The sequence below is a fragment of the Propithecus coquereli genome, unplaced genomic scaffold, assembly GCF_000956105.1.
Source record: "Propithecus coquereli isolate 6110/MARCELLA unplaced genomic scaffold, Pcoq_1.0 Scaffold114, whole genome shotgun sequence".
Classification (NCBI taxonomy): domain Eukaryota; kingdom Metazoa; phylum Chordata; class Mammalia; order Primates; family Indriidae; genus Propithecus; species Propithecus coquereli.
In genome coordinates, this window is record NW_012135414.1 from 2,596,988 (window position 1) to 2,614,813 (window position 17,826).

The 17,826-nt window shown below is 48.6% G+C and overlaps 1 protein-coding gene across 2 annotated transcripts in view; it reads right to left on the bottom strand.

The window, feature by feature from the left end:
* Window positions 1–2,577: 2,577 nt before the first annotated feature.
* UNC13B (unc-13 homolog B (C. elegans)) overlaps window positions 2,578–17,826 on the bottom strand; it is a 218,677-nt gene continuing 203,428 nt past the window's right edge. Inside the window, exons 25-40 of one of the 2 annotated variants that reach the window (XM_012656768.1) lie at window positions 16,479–16,606; window positions 15,760–15,845; window positions 11,056–11,182; window positions 10,722–10,818; window positions 10,360–10,503; window positions 9,976–10,053; window positions 9,410–9,487; window positions 9,091–9,179; window positions 8,701–8,853; window positions 8,451–8,574; window positions 8,284–8,340; window positions 8,003–8,083; window positions 7,283–7,430; window positions 4,671–4,763; window positions 4,329–4,488; window positions 2,578–4,158 (exon numbers count right to left, since the gene is read on the bottom strand). In XM_012656768.1, the coding sequence (XP_012512222.1) occupies window positions 3,873–4,158; window positions 4,329–4,488; window positions 4,671–4,763; window positions 7,283–7,430; window positions 8,003–8,083; window positions 8,284–8,340; window positions 8,451–8,574; window positions 8,701–8,853; window positions 9,091–9,179; window positions 9,410–9,487; window positions 9,976–10,053; window positions 10,360–10,503; window positions 10,722–10,818; window positions 11,056–11,182; window positions 15,760–15,845; window positions 16,479–16,606 (1,929 nt within the window). In that variant the 3' untranslated portion in view covers window positions 2,578–3,872. The remainder of the gene's footprint in view (window positions 4,159–4,328; window positions 4,489–4,670; window positions 4,764–7,282; window positions 7,431–8,002; window positions 8,084–8,283; window positions 8,341–8,450; window positions 8,575–8,700; window positions 8,854–9,090; window positions 9,180–9,409; window positions 9,488–9,975; window positions 10,054–10,359; window positions 10,504–10,721; window positions 10,819–11,055; window positions 11,183–15,759; window positions 15,846–16,478; window positions 16,607–17,826) is intronic. The other variant, XM_012656771.1, reaches the window with a different exon arrangement.

Here is a 17,826-nt window from a genome sequence, read left to right on the forward strand (position 1 = left end):
TGACTTTGGCCTGGCCCCACCAGAGACTATTTGGCACACTGGATTTCTTCAAGATCAAATGTACGAGGGGACTACCTACAGATATTTTGCTTAAATTCTCTTACCAAAACCACTTTAGTACAGATTTCACCCTTGGTTCTAGCTATTAGGATGATCTCTGATCCAAATCAGAGTATTATAGGAGCTAAAGCTAACCTAAACGTACATCCAAACTATGGATTTCAGTTCCCACAAAGAGCTCAAAGTATTGGCTAAGAAAATGACCCAAACTCAAATGCCTACCAGATGCCAGGCAAGTAATGTAAAGCCTGGCACAAAAATATGAGAGTCTGTGATGAACTGCAGTTAACTAATTTAATTAACTGCTGCTTCTCAGCTATCACCACCAGTTGCTTTGCGGGAATGTGAACTAAGAGTTAACAGGTCTTCCAATTTTTCAAAAAAGCTGGAAATCTGCATTTTAAAAATGTGAAATCGAGTTTTAAAAAGCTGCTAATCCAATCTGCAAGCCTGTTGCAAACCATGGGTGGCCAGCCAGCGTTTGACTTTTTCCTGTGGAGTATCCTATTCCGTAAGAGGGAGGGGAAAGACAGCACAAGTGCCACTTTCAAGTACGGGACGAGGTTTATGAACTCTCAGAGAATATGGATAGTGCTGGAAAAGTGGAAAACTCCCTGAGTCAGTAGGAATGTGCCACAGCAGGGGATTTGGGGGCATCTGCTTCATGAAATACTGGATAAATGTGTGCCCTTTAGGGTTATTTAGGGGATAAAGACCCCTTTTGTTAGGTATTTGGGCAAATATCTTCTCTCAGAGTGTTTGGGAAACCTGTATACTCGAGTATGGGGAGTGGAGTATTGGGAGAACAGTGCTCAAGAAGTATTAGGATAGACGGCTACTGGGAACTACAGAGAAGGGTACGAATGCCAGGTAAGTATGTGGGCATGGTCTCTCTTCAACGAATGTTGGGAGAGAGGTGATAACCTCTCCTCGGGCGCCGCCTTTGGGCACCTCTTGCTCACCGTTGCCGCACAACCGTCGACTCCAGCAACCTCCTTCGTAACGCCCCTTTCTGCGCAGGCGCCGCGGAGCCCCAGGTTCCGGCCAGGAGCAGAACCCCGCCTCTGACCACGCCCCTCCTCCCACGAGCCCGCCTCTGGTCACACCCCCTTTCTCAAGCGCGGTACCCACTCGGTCTCCTGAAGAAGGCGGCCAGTATATGCTGGCCTGGCTTTGAAATACCCAAGCGCCCTCTTGGTGCTGGCCGTTGGGGAAACGGAGATGAAATACTCAGATCCTGCCTTTGGGTTGGTCACAGGCAGATGAGGCGAGATAGACAAATTATAACAATGTGGAGGGCTGTGGGAAAGCTTCCAGGGTTGGCTGGGTCCTAAAGGCTTCCAGGAGATGTCAGAGCCCAGAAGGCAATGGAAAGGGCTGCCAGTCATTCCAGCAAGGGGACCAGAGAGTGCGAAGGCACAGAGGGGTACGAGTGCACGGGGCATGTGGGGGATCTGCAAGGGCAGTGCTTTAGAACTTGTGCACGGCGTGGGGTGGGGTGGCTGTGCTATTTTGGAGGGTCTTGGATTTTCAGCATGGAAACTAAGGGTGGCCACTGAATAGCTTTAACAGGAGAGAGACTTACCAAAGTGTGTGAAGAGGGCAGGGAAAGAATGGAGGCAGGGGATTATCACAGTAATCCAGAGAAGAGGACCTAAAAGACACTGCTCCACTTGTGGTAGTGGGAACTGAGGTGAGACAATGGATTCAAGAGGTAATTTTGAGGCAGAAATGACAGAAGGTGACTGGTTTGGGAGAGGAGTGGGGAGGAGAAAAAGGAAGTTTTTAAATGACTGGGAAACTGAATTGTAAGAATTTATTTAGCAAGCAAAGGGGAAGAATGGAGCTAGTTCCCTGCCTGGTCACCCTAGTCCTCACCCCACAAGTAGTTAAGAGTCCAGGCTGAGTAGGTGAATAATTTCTTGCTTCAGCTTTTCCGATTTCCATGCCAGGAGGACTCACTTTTTCCTCATTTCCTCCTCTTTGGGAGTAGGCTTTCTATTGCAGTTCTTCTTTGAATAGAGCCTGAATGAAAGGCCAATGTGTACTCCTAGGCCTAACCAGTCCAGTTGATGGCAGCCTCAGCCCTCTGCCGAGCCCTGGAGGCATACCTCTTCCTGGTAGTCCCCTGCCTTGTCCTCACAACCCAGGCTGTGGTCTGTCCTAGCAATTCTAGATAAAGGAAAGAGATAGCATGGACTCGTTTTCATCGGCACACATCAACTCCTACTCCTCTGGACCTTTTGCAGGAAGCTGATACCCTAGGTCCTGTGATCCTGGTAATGAGATTGGTAGTCTCAGGTCGAGGCCAAGATGCTGGCCCAATGGTTGCTGTACTGCTTGGGGCTTATCCAGAATCATTTTAGGCTCTACCCCTTGGCTAGCAGGTATGTGGTGGGAGGAGAAGGGGGGAGGGGGGTGTGAAGCAGCAAAGAGGCACTGGACCAAAATCTACCATTATATAGGATGGTCATTTCTATGGCTTTCCACACTTGAGCAAAATTATCAAACCCCAAAGGCTGCTATAAGATAATTTATTGTAGACTAGCATGTAATTTCCTTTAACAATGGCACATACAATAATTAACAACAGAAAAGATGCTTGGTTTCTTGTTTCACATAATGGTCAGTACAGCTGTGGACAATGCCAAATCCTCAGGATGTCCAGGAGGCTGCTACCGAGGAAATTCAAGGACCATTTCACACCTCTGAGCAAGGTCTAGGTAAGTCCACCCGACCCCCCTGAAAGTCTGTCTCTGACCTCCCAGGGAGTATTGAGGCCCCCTCCTCCCTCCAGCCTGTACAGAGGTATCAGAGTCCAAGTTCCTTCTGTAGGGTTGAATATCTATGAGGGGTACAGCAGCTGACCCAGATGAAAGGGAGAAAGGCCAAAAGCTAAATTCTTTCTGCAAGGTGGAGAACAGCCAGAAGGCCGTGGCCATAGGTGAGGATTCTAGACTGGTTTCTACAATTTTTGGCTTTGTTCAGGGCCTACCCAAGAAGAAAATACTCCTGGATCCTTCAATGAGCCCTCAGGTAGATACACGTAAGTACAGCCTCTCATGTCCTGAAATCATCACTCCCCTGCCTACAGGAGTGAGGTAGGGGGACTCCTGGGTAGGTGGTCCCTGGTGCCTGGGTTCCAAAGAAATATTCTGCTCAGGGCTCTCAAGCACCACATAAACCTGCTTCTACTCATGATATAATCTGGGGAAAGGGATTAGCACAGCTCATTTCTAGAAGGTATCTTGTTCAGTTTCAAAGCCTTATTCTCATTGGAGCCACATAAAACCAGTGGATTCCGCTCATGGGACAGTCTGAATTCTATTCTGTGTGCTCCTGCCCTGACCCATACTCCAGTCCAGACCACAGGGCTCAGCAATACCTATAGGCTCAACTGACTACCTAGCCAGCCAGGAACAAGCTCCAGGACCTCTACCTGTTCTTCTAATGATGGTGTGTATGTGTTTAACTGCATAAAGCGTGGTGTAGAGATGAGATGTGGAGTGGAGGGGTGTCTACCAAGAATGGCTGACATTCTCAGAAATGTCTGTCCTTCTCTCTTTATGGAAAATCTCTCCATGTGGTAACCCCCACAGCCTAGCCCCTGGCACTACAGACCTGCTGGTCAGAGATTCATGACCCTTTCTATAAAAGCCATATTCTCACCATCCCAAATTTGTCCCTAAATATCTTTAACTGAAGGGTCACCTTTTTGACTATAAGGACCCTAAGCTGGCTACATAGCTAACTCCCACTGGTCCTGATTTGTGGAAGTGGTGCTGCCTGGTTGGCACAGGAGCCAAAGGTGTTCAGCTCCCCTCCTCTGTGGAACGAGACTCTGATTTGAGTTTCACAAATTCTCGGGCCACCTCGTCATTGCTCCTCTGAGACAGAATCCGGAGAATGGTCATGCCTGTCTCATCCATGTGGATCTTCTGGCCCAAGGGGCACCAGCAGGCACAGCTACCCTTAGCTGCCACATCCCTCAGAGGCATCACAGCCAGCCCGAGCACGCGATCCTCCCGGGCAAAGCAGTAATCCTTCACGCATATCTGCAACTCATAGGCCTCTGGGCCCTCTTCATTTCCCAGGAGGCTGTGAGCACAGGACAGAAGAGAAGATAGGAGGCCGGAGCTGAGAGTCTCCAGCTGATATAACCTCAGTCTGCCATCCAGCCTGTCCCTCCTCTCCCCAAACCCCTCAAGTCTTACACCTTAGATCACCCCCATCCCAGAGTCCTATCGGTTCCCCACCTCATAACTTACAAGTGGAATGTCTCATTGTACTTGGGGGCCCAGTTGTTGCTTTTGGACTTGGTTGTGAACTTTCTCTTCTTATCACTTTGGTGTGGGCCAACCATGGTCACTTCCACAAAAGGCCGGAACATACCTGCTGTCTGCCACTTGAGGTCATTGGCAGCAACCACTGCCAAAATAAGGGAAATCTGTGAGGGGTCTCACCAAGCATTTCCAGTTCTTGAGCCCCAGGTGACATTCCCCTTGGAGGAGGGCTGAGCTGGAGGACTGAGATGAACAACCTCTGCCTCTGACTGATGAGTGAGGCCACTGGGCAAGAAGTGGGCAGACCTGTGAGTCCATACCACTCACCTTTCACTGTGACCTTGTGCTCCCCAGTACCAGGGTGTGTAAACAAGTCCACCTGAATAGATACTTCTCCCACGGGATCATCCACACCAGACCCTGGGGGACAGATAGATGGACAGATGATTCTCTACTGGAGAACTCTAGGACCAATTTTTTCAGGTAAACTGAGGGGTTAGGAGGCCACCACCCTACACCTAAAAGCAAGAAGCAATCACCCACAGTAACCATGGGGAAGTAAGCAATGGGAGAAAGGAAAGAAGGAGGGTCAAGGATGAGGCTGTCTCTTAAAACACAAGTTAAGCTGACAGCATCTTAGATACAACTTCTTCCAAAAATGCACTAGGAATCTCTCAGGATTCCCAAACCTCTCCTATCTTCCAGACTGAAGAATTTTTCTTTGAAAGATGTTGGGGAAGGACAGTGCTGTCATCTTGTATCTGTGTCTTGGAACCACGTCCACCCTATCATGTCTCTTAATGAAAGAATGTGGGTCCTCTCTAAAAGCAACAACCTCCCACCTATCCCCAGGATTCCTGGAGGTCACTGCTTGGGATGCTGCCCTGCTCTGAAAGATTTCATCCTGCCCAAGCCTGGGCCCCTCCACAGAACAACTCTGCAGTTCTCCCCTCAGCAGAGGCCCCACCCTATTTTGAGAAAACACCAGTACCGTGCACCCCAGATAAAACCTTTCTTTGTCCTGAGGTGGAGGAGTGGGGGAACTCTGAGGAAAGGACAGGGGTCAACAATAGAACCCTTCCTGGGCTATTGAGTACATCACTGACACTTGGGGTAGAGTTTCTGAACTTTAACACCTGGTTCCCCCACTCCCAGCATAAGCTGCTCATCCTAGCTCTGTGGTCCCACCCTCAGGCTGCAGCTTGGTACTGGTCCGTGGCCTTTTAGGAAACGGGTCGCATATCACTGCCTGAGCTCCACCCACCACCACACCACATACCCCCATGCCCTGGTCTGTGGGAAAATTGTCTTCCATGAAACTAGTACCTGGTGCCAAAAAGGTTGGGGACCACTGTTCTAGCTCACAGGAGTCAGTGTTAGCCCATGTTAGATCCATATCTACAAGGCGTATATCATACCCTTTTCCGGCCGAATGTCCTCATTAGCAGTAAACCTAATACCTTTCCCATCATGCACTGAATGAAGACAGGCAAGTCAAGAGGCAGTGGCAGCAGTAGGACAGAGAAAGAAGAATCAGTTAGAGGTCTAAGGAGTTAACAACCATTCAAAGCAGCTCTGTATATACTCTGAAGGAGCACAGAAGTGGGGCGGAGTAAAGAAAGAAATCAAAAAGCTGGGCTCAGTGCCTGAGGGTTCCAAATTAGACTTTGTTGGTCAGAGAGCAAATCATGGGCAAAAGCAGTAGAAAACAGAGAAGGTATCTGAGACCAGCGGGGCAAGAGAGGTTGTAGGCTCTGATTTCCTAGGGCCTTAAGTGATAAAGGCGTAGAAAACACATACCCATATGCTCAGATTCTCGCTGCAGTCTCCATCCCTGCTCTTACCTCATATGCCCCCATGCCAGCCTCTCCTCACCTCTTACCTACCTTATAGTTTAATGCTTCTAAAAAGCCTTTCTGGATTAACTCACATCAGCCCTGATGGTATAGGCCTTTACATTTACTCAGCTCTGTAAAAATCTCCCTGTCCCCCTGAGCAAGACTCACAGCTACTTCTTTTGCTCTCTTCTTCTCACCTGGACTGGAAGTGAGAGCGGATGTGGGAAATGAAGAAGCACTGCAGGTCCCTCCCATTTTCTCACCTCCCATCACCTCCAGTCTGACTACTTAGACCCCTCTTCCCTCCAGATCAGCCTCCAACTGCCTCTCCACCAGGTTCACTTCCCCAGACAGCCTGCTCAGGTTTCTCTGGAACAAGCGATAACAAACATGCCTGAAGCTGCCTCCTGGGAGGGCTCTGCTCCAGAGTCAGGTCAGAATTTCAGTCTGAGCCACATATATGCAGATGTATTTTGTTTTGGACAAGGCTGGCTGGAGGCAGGAGGAGGCTGTAAGGACTGGAAGTCACTGGGAAAAACCCAGTTTCCTGGGTTCCTTGTGCATAAGCATCACCCATGAGGCTAGAGTGGCAGCTGTGCACCATGATCTACACCCTCCCTTCAGCTGCCCCCATGCTTTGCCTCTGCCTCATCTCCTTGTCCACACTGGAGAGCCTGGAAAGTCTTCCGCTCTCTTTTCCCAGGACAACTCCCAGCAAGGCTCCCAAAGCTATGAGCCTTCATGAGTTTCTCACAGCTTCCACCCACTCATTCTCAAGCCTTCCTCAAATATTTTTCCTTCTTTTCATCCCTTACCTGACAGGGTACACCCCTTGAGCTCAATAAACATGTTCTGGCCAGGCAATGTCTGGGAAAAGAAATCTCAGGCATAATTCCCATGTCTCTGTGACTCTCCTGCCTGGTATGGGTATCAGGTAGAGATAAGTATTGAGGTCTCCTCAAAAAATCCCAAGAGCTGAGTTTGAAGGGCTCTCTGAAGAAGTCACTGGATCTTTCCCCAAGAGCACAAAGATACTGACTCCCTAGGGGCAGATGTGTATCAGAGAGAGGAGGTGGGGACCCAGAGCCCTTAGGGCCTTACCCTGGGCAGTCTGTGAGCGCACAAAGGTCTTGATAAGAGTGTCTGTGGTCTGTGTATACAGAGACAGGGCATAGCGTAGGGACTGCAGATCTGGGCTCTTCTCCAGGAAGGTTTTCTTCAGCCCATTGCCTCCTGCATGGAAGTATTGCTGGAAGATAAAAGAGCACCTGCTACTACTTCATCCCCTTACAGAGAGGCAGCTCCCCAACACTACCCTCAGAGAAGCCAGGAGATGACTGTGCGAAAAACAGGCCATTCAGGAACACCCAGAGAAACAGAGTCATGGGCTCTCAGGTGAAGAGAATTTGGGAATTTGGCAGGAGTGGTAGGGGATGGCCACATTCCTGGAGGTGGTGTTTGAAGGATGGATCTATCTGGATAGGCAGAAAAATGGAATAGAAGCATTTCAGGCAGGGATAATAGTCAAAAGTGCTCTTTTACTCCTGTGAACCTTAGAGAATGTGACACCTATGAAATACCTCTCCCAAGTGCCTTGAATCACAGTTCATATGTTCCCAGCTTATTACCACCTTATTAATGAATTACAAGTGTCTTGAACTTAGGAACCATATCTGATTCTGTCTGTATCCTTGACAGTGCACAGTGCCTCTCTTCTGGATGTGGAGGGGTAAGAGCCCGAGGAACACCTAGTCTGGCAGAGTGGAATGCTGGGGCCAAGTGGGTATGGTGGTTAAGACTGGAAAGGAGGGAGGTCTTCACCTTGATGGTGTCCAGGGCGAGGTCAAGAACAGCACACTGCTTTGGAGTGAGATTCCGTGTTTCCTCTCGCACCATGTGGTCCTGGAACCCCAGAGAAAGCAGCAGCATCAGGATAGCTCAGGATAGTCATGGAAGTCGTGCCACTACCTGACAGCCAACAACTGCATATTCCTCTCCTTCTTTTCCTCTTCAACCTCCAAAGCTTACATTCCCTTCCTCCCAGACACTCCCTCTACCTGGCCTCAGAAGCACCATGCCTGTCAGGAGGACACTCAGAGTACCTTGAGTTTGGAAAGATGGCTCAGCTCCTTGGCAGCAGTGAATATCAGCTGGGTGCCCTGGGCAGAGAGGGGATCAGTCAAAAAGCAGAGGACCCCAAACTCCACGAGGAAGTGAGGAGTGAGGGATAAGGGAGACAGGAGGAGGAAGTGGAAGGAGGCGTCCTTACCGTGTGGTCAGTGAGAGGGGGCAGAACAATCATCCTTTCCATTGTGTTCATTACCACCCGCCAGAGCTCCTTCAGTACACGCTTTAGAACTGTCTTCTCACATACAGTGGCAAAGATTGTGAGGCTGCAAGCCCAGGCAATAGGTGAGGCCAGGGCGAGAGTGTGAGAGCCCCCCTGCCCAAGAGGCTCCTCTGTCTGATGGCCTCTGCTTTGCCCATGCCCACAGGACAATCCTGAGTGCTGTACTCACTTGCCATCCAGGAAGTCCATGAGGGGCCGCAGCACACTATCTGCATCCTGAGCCACTGAGGCCCGGGCGTTGGGGGACGCATTCCCCGTGCCTCGGACCTGGCCCAGGATGTCAGCCATCTGTCGAACACACTCGTCAATCCGCACCTGGAAACTACACATGTGCACACAGTACAGCCCTCCCCTCCCCAAACACACACTGTCCCTGGAACAGCACCAGCTACTTGGTCCCATTCCTGTCTGTTCATGGTGCAGCTCCAGCACAGACAGTCAGCAGGAGTAGAGGGAAGATCCAAGCACCTGCAGCTGGAGGGATGGGTATGGGGCAGGGGCTCTGGGATTGGCCAGGGACCATACCTGGCTCTGAGGGCTGTGTTTTGGGGCCACTGACCTGTTTCCAAACACCACGCTGAGCTCGTCCAGAACTGTATTCAGATTCACCTGCAGCTCCTTCAGACTGTCTGCAGCTTCAGGGTCCAGCTGTAGCCATAGGAAGTGAGCCTGGCTAGGCTGCTGCTCTCTCTCTTCTCCCCTCCCATGCCCCTAACTCCTCCCTACTAGAGCCTTACCCCAATGCCTATCTCAGGTTAAGCCAGGCCAGATCCCAAGCTAAGTCCTGCCCAATACCTAGTAACGAGAGGGTGGAGTGCTACGGCCTGGGAGCTCAGGTATAAAGGGAAAGTACAGTTACCCCAAACCCTAAGACCTACCTCCTTGCCTCCCATGGCCTCAAACATTTTCTCCAGCTGGACCCTCAGTTGCTGCATGTTGTTCATCAGGATGCAGGGCTTTGGGGACAGATGGGGCTGTTCAGTCTTGGCTCCTTTTAGCATAGAACCCATTAGCCTAGGGTCCCTCCCTCGCTCACACTATTCCAAAAGCCACAGGGACTTCACATATTACATATGTCTCTCCCTAAAGCACTAAGATCTGGAGTCACTTCACACAATTCTAGAATGAAAACTAGAAGCAAATGTTTTCATTTTTAAGCTGGATGGTGGGTACCCAGGTATTCATGGTATTATCCTTTATAATGTCTTAATTTTTATTTTAAAAAAAGACTAAGAAAAGGTCCAGCTTAGCAGAGGATAATGTATTAAATGGAGACCCACAGGAACTCTGTCAAGTTCTTATTTGGTGGTATGGATCTCAAGGAAAGCCATGATGGGAATCAGGTCGGAGCATCACCCTGACCCTCAACTCTGAGGATAACTTCAAAAGCAAGAATTCAAATGCCCTCCACTCTTCCTCTAAGAGTCCCAGGGCCTGACCCTACCAGTTTCTCCTTTGTGCAATAAGCTGGGAAGTTCTTTGATAAGATGTCTGCATACTCCATCAGTACCTTTCCGATGGTCTGAGAAAAGAGGAAAAAAGGAGAGGGAACTCTTAGCTTTCCCTACAGAGATCTTGCCTGAGGTTGCACTTCTCATCCCAGAACAAGGAAGTAAAGGGGAAATCTCACAGTAAGGGACAAAGCTCCCTCTCAACCACAGAATAGCACTGAGACAGACCTATCTGTCTGCCCCAGACACAAACACAGGAGAATGGCTAATGCAAGGCTTTACTTGAAGGTCACTGTAGAGACAGCTTGAGCTCAGGCCTATGACTAGCATGAGTGTGGTGGTGGTAAGGGAGAGGGAGGAGGGAGGGTCATGGTCACCTTAGTAAATCTCCTCATGTAGTGGGCAAGGATGTTGGGGTCTGGGCATTCCAGCTTCCGGATGATCTCAAAGCTCTGGTTGAGTTGTGTAAAGACGTCCACCACAGAGCAGGAAAAGAGTGCGTGCTCTGATGTCTGCTGGAACTAAGGAAGGCCACACATAGGGTCACCATCTGCAGCTGCTACCTTTTCCCAGGCTTTTAGGGTTCAGAAGCAGAGGTGGCTCAGTGGCCCTCAACAGCTCTCCTATGAACTGCACAGGGCAAGGACAGCCATCCTTGCTGATGCTCAGGAACTTCTGCCAAAAGCTAACTGCTAGGAGACCTAGCCTGGCCCCTGTGCAGCCCAAGCCCCCAACTTACCCCATCCTTCTTATCTCGTTCCAGGGCCCCACGCAGGAATTCCAGGGACACATCCTCATTCTCATCTAGCCATTGAAGCACAAACTGCTCAAACCACCTGTAGCCAGAGCAAGAGAACTAGGCATTGGAATACTGGCATATGCCATGTGCTTGACAGCTCCATCAGACTGGGATCTTTTGAAAGGCCCGACACAGTTCGACACTTCTCTTTCTACAGCAGTGCCCAGAATAGGCAGTCCCAAGACTGGCTTGCTGAACTGAATTGAGGATGCTAGCCCCACCCACCCAGAAGGCCCTCTTCCCTTCCCTCTGTAGTGCCCACATGATGACTCACGCTGGGTACTCAGGCACCTGCCCCTGGAGGGCAGGCAGATCCCGCACGTATTCATTGTGGAGCCACTTCACCTTGAAGTGCAGGTTCATGTAGTCGGCACTCTTACACAGCCGGTCTTTCTCATGCTCTAGTGGTGAGGAGGGAGACTGGGTCAGGTCCTGGCAGTAGAGGCCATGGTTCCTGAGCCTTCCCAAGGCAGAAGATCTGGACAGGCAACTCTATCTGATGTCTTAAGACAAGGGTGATTCCCAGCCTCCTTCTTACAGCCACCTCTCCCCAACAGTGTTCTGCTCAGCAACTCTCCATGAGCCTGGCCCAAATCTTCCTCTAGAAAGACTAAGCCAGACTCCCAGATTAAGCCTGTAAGTCTTCTTGCCCTAGCTTTTAGAAGTGCAAAGTGAGGTCACTGGCCTCTGGTGAAGAAGAGGAGAAACAGCTGTGGGTGCTAATGCTGAGAGACTACCCAGGACTAGACAGGGACAATGGTTTCCAGGCTTTTCTAATCCTAGTAGCTGGGCCATCCCTCAGACAGGCTAAAATGCAGAGATGAGCAGGTGTACATGGCATAAGGGGATTAATGACAACTACACAGAGACAGGGAGAACCACAGTGGGCCCAAGGTGACAGAAGGAGCAGTCGAGTAGCCATGGTATAACGGAATCCTGAGGCAAACTGAAGGGCTCCAGAGCACAGCTGAGACACTGAAAGAAGGAGTTCTCAGGGAAGAATGCAAATAGGAATAGTCAGTTTGGAAACCATGGAAACATGGCCAGAGAAAGGATCATCATGCTGCAGAAAATGGAACACTTATTATGGACTTGAAAAGTCATCTAGCTGAATCTCCAGAGCCTTCTGGAAAATCTAGGACAAAGATCACTCACAGCTTGCTTAGAGAGTTTGGAGCCTTGGCCATACCCACAGGTTCTCTTCATCCACTTCCTTTACAGTTGAAGCATTAATCTGAATAATAAAAGCCAATTGTGTGCAGGCATACAACCTTTATGCAAAAGCAAGCAAATGGGGGAGAGCACTAAGCAACAGAGGAGGGAAGAGGAGTGTCCTGGGGACTCTATGCCATGGGTGAAGCTCCTTCAAGTCAAGGCAGAACATCCAGTCTGGGGCAGTTGGCCCCTGTGAATCAGTGCAGCGGACACTCAAAGAGGAAATGGAAGCCCAGGATTCAGCCTCAAAGGCTCCGAGTCCCAGGAATTTTATCTCCTGGCTCTGCAGGCAGCACCGTTCAACCTAAAATTGCATTTGCTGTCTCTTCTATGAAGCAGTGAACAGAAGGGGGAAAAGGTGTAAGACTAGAGGCAAAGGGACAACAACCAAAAGTTCTTACCACCCATAAAGCGGACTTTTCGTATACGAATGACAGTGGTTGCTTGTGACAGAGCAGAGATACCAATGAGCAACAAAGAGAGTGAAAAAATCAGAGACCCTCTCCTACACCCCCACTCGCTGCTGTCCTTGAACCAGCATAAGAACCTAGGAGCATAAACAGGTACCACCAGGAGGGCTTTCCTCCTTCCTGGTCAGTAACCCACCAGAAAGGGAGGCAGGGCAAGGTAGCCTCATCATGTCAGAACTGCCTAATTCTTTCTTTTAGAAACCTTCAAGTTACTATTAATATATTTACATGTAATTCTCACTTTCTCTATCAATCCATATCTGTACCCTGGCCCCAAGCCCTAATTTCTACATTAACTTCTGTGGTATAAAAACTAAAAAATGAATGCTGAAACTCTGGTCACACTTTTAACTATTCTAATAAGCCCCAGGGAGTCATGCTCCCTGCTTGAGGTTGTTGTTGGGTGTGGGGGAGGGATCTGTCAGAAAGGGCAATTATGTATCCATGTCCTCCTGCCCCTGACTTGCACTTTCCTCCCTACATTCATCTTTCATCCTTGGAGAGTTCTTTCAACCTCATGATTTCAACTATCTCATTTGCTGATATCTCCCCCAAATCTCTCTTTGGTTCTGGTAATATCTATATAAGGTTTTGATGGAAGATCTTGCTGTGCCTGGCTTTAACTGTAGTCCCCATCTCTCACCATCTTAACATCGCCAGTTAAAGTGGAACAAAGTATACCAACTAATCTTATCCTCTTGTTCAATGCTGAACAGCATCTTGAAATCTTCCTTCTTCCTCTTTACTCACATCCAGTTAAATCATCAACCTCTGATTTCACCTCCAAAATGTCTCTGGAATCTATTTCCTTCTAGCTACACGATTACCTACCTAAGTCTCATTACCACCATCTCTAACCTAGATTACTACCAGAGCCTCCAGACTGGTCATTCCTCCTCCAATCCATTCTCTACACAGTAGCCAGAGCAAATGAACTTTCTACACAATAAATCTGATCATGTCAATCCCTTGCTTAACGTACATCAGTGGCTCCCAATTGCCTCAGGATGGAGTCCAAAAGCCTATACATGGCTTACAACCTCCTTCATGAGCTGGCTCTGTCCTACCTCTCCATTCTTGTTTCTCACTTATCTCTTCCCCTATCCTCTGAAGTGCTAGTTACACCAAACTGCTGCTTCCAGTTCCTCAAGTATGGCAGCTTTCTCTAGACCCCAGGTCTTGGACATGCCATACCCTCTGCATGAAATGTTCTGTGTCTCCCTTTCTTGTCACTACTACTCTTCCTCCCCACCAGCTAAGTCCTAGCATCCTTCAGGTTTCAGCTTGTACATCACCTCCTCCAGGAAGCTTTCTCAGGTCCTTAGAGTCTGGGTTACATGGTAACTTTCCATTCCATATTTTAATTGGGAGAGTTGTTACACAGATGTGTTTATTTGTCAACACTCAAATTGTGTTCTTAAAGTGTTTTTATTTTATTGTATATAAATTATACCTCAATAACAGCATTTTCAACTTCCCTTTCACAGTTAGATTCAACGCTGTCCTCCTATCATCCAGGCCCCCAAATGCCTTCCCTTCTCTGGCTCTCCATATTCTGACAATCACTAAGTCCTGCAACAACTTCCTTCCAAAGTTTATCAAAGCCCATTCTTCCCTCTCCAATTCTCTGCTCTAATCTCAGCCCCTTCCCCTCATCCCTAAATTATTACAACAGCCCTTCACCATCTGTGTTCTTTCTCTGCTTCTAGTCTCTCCCTATTCCAGCTGCCCCAATTTTCCACTGAGGTAAAATCTTATTAAAATAATACTTTGTTCATGTTGCATCTCTGCTCATGAGCCTAAAATGGTTTCTTATTCTTGATAACTAAGATTTATTCAGTGCTGAGTAAGTTCCAGGCATTATGCTAACTATGTTATATACATCTCAGGCATTTCATCAGCTCATCTTACAGATGAGAAAATGTGAGCTCATAAAAATTAAGGAGTTTGGTCCAAGGTCATACTGCTAAGCAGGTAGTGAAATTGAGATTTGAAACTAGGTCAACATTGGTTATTTCTCCTAAAGGAGGAGTTTTCAACCCCTTTGTGTTTGTTTTAAACATTAGCAGAACTCCCCTTTCAAAAGAAATCTCACCTAGAACCCCATATAAGATTGGTAAAAGCAGAGCTGACTTCGCTGGCACCAGGTAAAAGGCCTGGAGCCCAGCCCCTGGGTTTCCCCTTTTAATTTAGCTCCTGAGGTACTTCTGTCTGACAACCTCTGCTCTACCTCACACTACCCCTCTTGTACAGCTGATTCACTTTTCACAGATATTTTTCTTTTCCCCCAAACCCCCTAGAGATGGAGTTCTTCAAGAAGTGGGACCATATTCCCCATCAGGCTCGCTAAGTACTTCCTGGGGAAAGGGGACAGGTGATCTCCTCACTGGCCTGACAGGCTAAGGTGTGGGTTATAGCCCCAGGGTTGACCCAGTGTTGCAGGAGGCAGCCACTGCTTTGCGGCTGTGTCACAGAATGTACCTGTATAGTCTGTGGCTGGCTCAAACTTATCACAGATCTTCAAGGTTTCTTTCAAATTCAAGATTCACTGATTCTAAATCTCACAAGTTCAAGAGTCTGAGGGTGACCCATTTGCCACTCTACCCAAATAATAGATCCAGACTCTACTTTGTCCTTGCCCCAGACAGCTACTCCTCCTTCCACATCCACTTTCACAGACTGAGGAGATAGACTAATATAGAAAAACAGACAAGTGAGCACACATGGGTACAGATGGGAAGGTCTGATACAGGTAAGGAGCGATATCTCTGTGGACCAAGGTGGGAAATGAGTGAAAGGATAACCTGAATGAACAGGATGGATAATTTGCCTCTAGCCCTGCACTACAGGAGGAATGAGGGAAGAACTATCTTCCTGGCTTGGTCACCTAATCCAGAGCAGCTTTCAAGGAAAGCCAGGCTAGAGAGTCCCCAGTATGAGAAAACAACTATTATCTTATCTATGGATTTAAGGTTCTCTGATGCTTTAAAACTGTAAAGTAAGCCACCTGGGAACACCCACCATGGCAGGAGCTGATCTCTCGGCTGGGGAACAGACACTTGCTCTAAAGATGGAAGGAGGAATCAACATCCCCACAGCCTTTTATTTTCATGATTTCCTTTGGCTGGAGCTTTGCCCACCCAAGGCCTCCTGAGGGCCACCTGGTACCATGCCTTTAGTTTCTCACTGTTCCACTCACCCAGAACTTGTAGTTGTCTGGGAGAGGAAAGGGACAGCAAACAAGGTGCTCAGGCTAGGAGCCTGGCAGCCCACTGAAGTGGGAAGACCCTTACCCTCCAATGCATATTTCATGTCTTGGGCAAACAGATGCCACATCACTTCTGCGCTGACTTTTCCCACATTCAACTCCTGAGGAAACCTGGATGATGGAATAAACCCCAGTTAGAGAATAAGGCCATTTGATTTGAGTAATTCCAAGGCTAAAGTGCCTAGTTCTTGGAGGTCACATTGGAAAGAGGAGAAGCCCACGGAACAGGGCTAGGCTTAATCTGCAGAAAAGGGGCCCAGGGGCCAGTGGTAGGACAAGTAGGGGCAGAAGGGATCCCCTTAGGCAAGGTAGGCCCAGGGGAGAGGATGCCCAGAAGGCAAGGAATTCAGGCCCAGAGGAGAAGCTGGAAGACAGGCCCAAGCTAAATAAGCTGGAGAAGAAAGGGCAAGGGTGTGGGTTAGAAGAAGGCCCACTTTATTCACAGTGGACAGACACATACACACATGGTCTCTGGATCCCCTGGGGCTCCTATGGCGGCAGCCACAGTCCCAGAAGCCTCTAACTCCAGGGAGGCTGGCTCAGTCTGGGCGGGGCCCCCCATTTTGTTTCCACACTTGTCTCCAGAAACAGTTACCCAGACAGATACAAGGGACAGAGGGACAGATGGACGGACAGGAGGAAGAGGTGGCACTGCAAACATACAGAGATAGGAAAGAAAGAGGTTGTTAGACAGATGGACAGACCAACCACCAAGTAGACAGGACCAAGTAGGGTGATACTCACTGGTTCAGAACAGGTGTGTAGGAATTCTTATCTTCCTCTATGATTGACACAATGAGTGTGATGAGTTTGGGCCAGAAGTCCAGGTTCCGAATGCTGGGCCCTTGTTCCTCTGGAGGTAGCTCCTGCTTCTTGTTCCAGAGGAGACAGTGAGAGAGAGAGAAAGTCTGAGTAGAATGTGGAGAGTGTCTCCAATCTTCCTCTTTCTCTTCCCCTCCCCATTCCCCTTCCTCTAGAATCAGGGACCTTTCCTTTTCCAGAGCTTGTCTTCCACAAGACTGGCCCTGTTCTCTGAGAGTGACCACTGGGAGATCCTTGGATACAGAGAGCCCATCCCTGAGAAATTCTCTCCCCAGCTCCAGGGCACTGCTGTGATAAGCTTGGTCAGTCCAGGAAACATAAAGGTGGCCACCCCACTTCCTCCTTCTCTCAGTTGCTATGGGTAGAGTAACACCCTGGCTGAAGAAAGCAGCCCCTCCAGCCCCACTAAGTAGGCCTGGTTCTATGTGACCACCACAGGAAGCCCTCCTCTTCTGGTGGTGTTCCTCCTCTGACTTTCCACCACCACCACACACATACACAGCTTAGCTGAGAAGCTCATTCAACATCTGCAGGAGTGACTGAGCAGAACTAGCATGCATTTTGGCCTAACTTTCAGCAGGACAAGACTTTCCTTGACCCCCTGAACATCATTAGGGGGAAGAACTGCATCTAGGAAGCTATTTGCCTAGCCGGATAAGAAAAGGGAAGAAGCAAGGGAATACATGGTGGATCTCACGAAAAGAGAAGCCACTCTAGATTCAGAGCCCAGACAGGACAAGTAGGGGTCACCACAGAAAGGCTGGAATGGACATTACCTCCCACTGAGGCAAAAGTGGGGTTGCCCAGAAAAACAGAGGTAGGGCTTTTATGTGGATGTCATATGTCACTGCAAAGTCTCCACAGTCCTGAATAAGCCTGCATTATTGAGAAGTTACCAGAAACCAGGACAGAATCTACATCCTGTTGATTCTAGCTCCCTAAGTCACTTAAATACATCTCTTCCTTTTACTTTTTCTGCTACTATCCTGGCTCAGGCTCTTATCATTCAAGGATCTCCTAACTAACTGGTCTTTCATCTTCAATCTAATCCCTCTTTCTTGTAGCTGTCAGTGATCTTTCTACAAGGAAAATCTCAAAACGTTACTCCTCTGCTTAAAGCCCTTCAATTGCTTTCAAAAATGTTTAAACTCTGTAGCTTGATACAAAGGTCCTCCAGAATATGACCTCTCTCTCAACCTCATACCTTACCACTTCTCTGGTTATAGCCATCACACCACTATGCCACTTATTTAGTGCTTATTATGTGCCA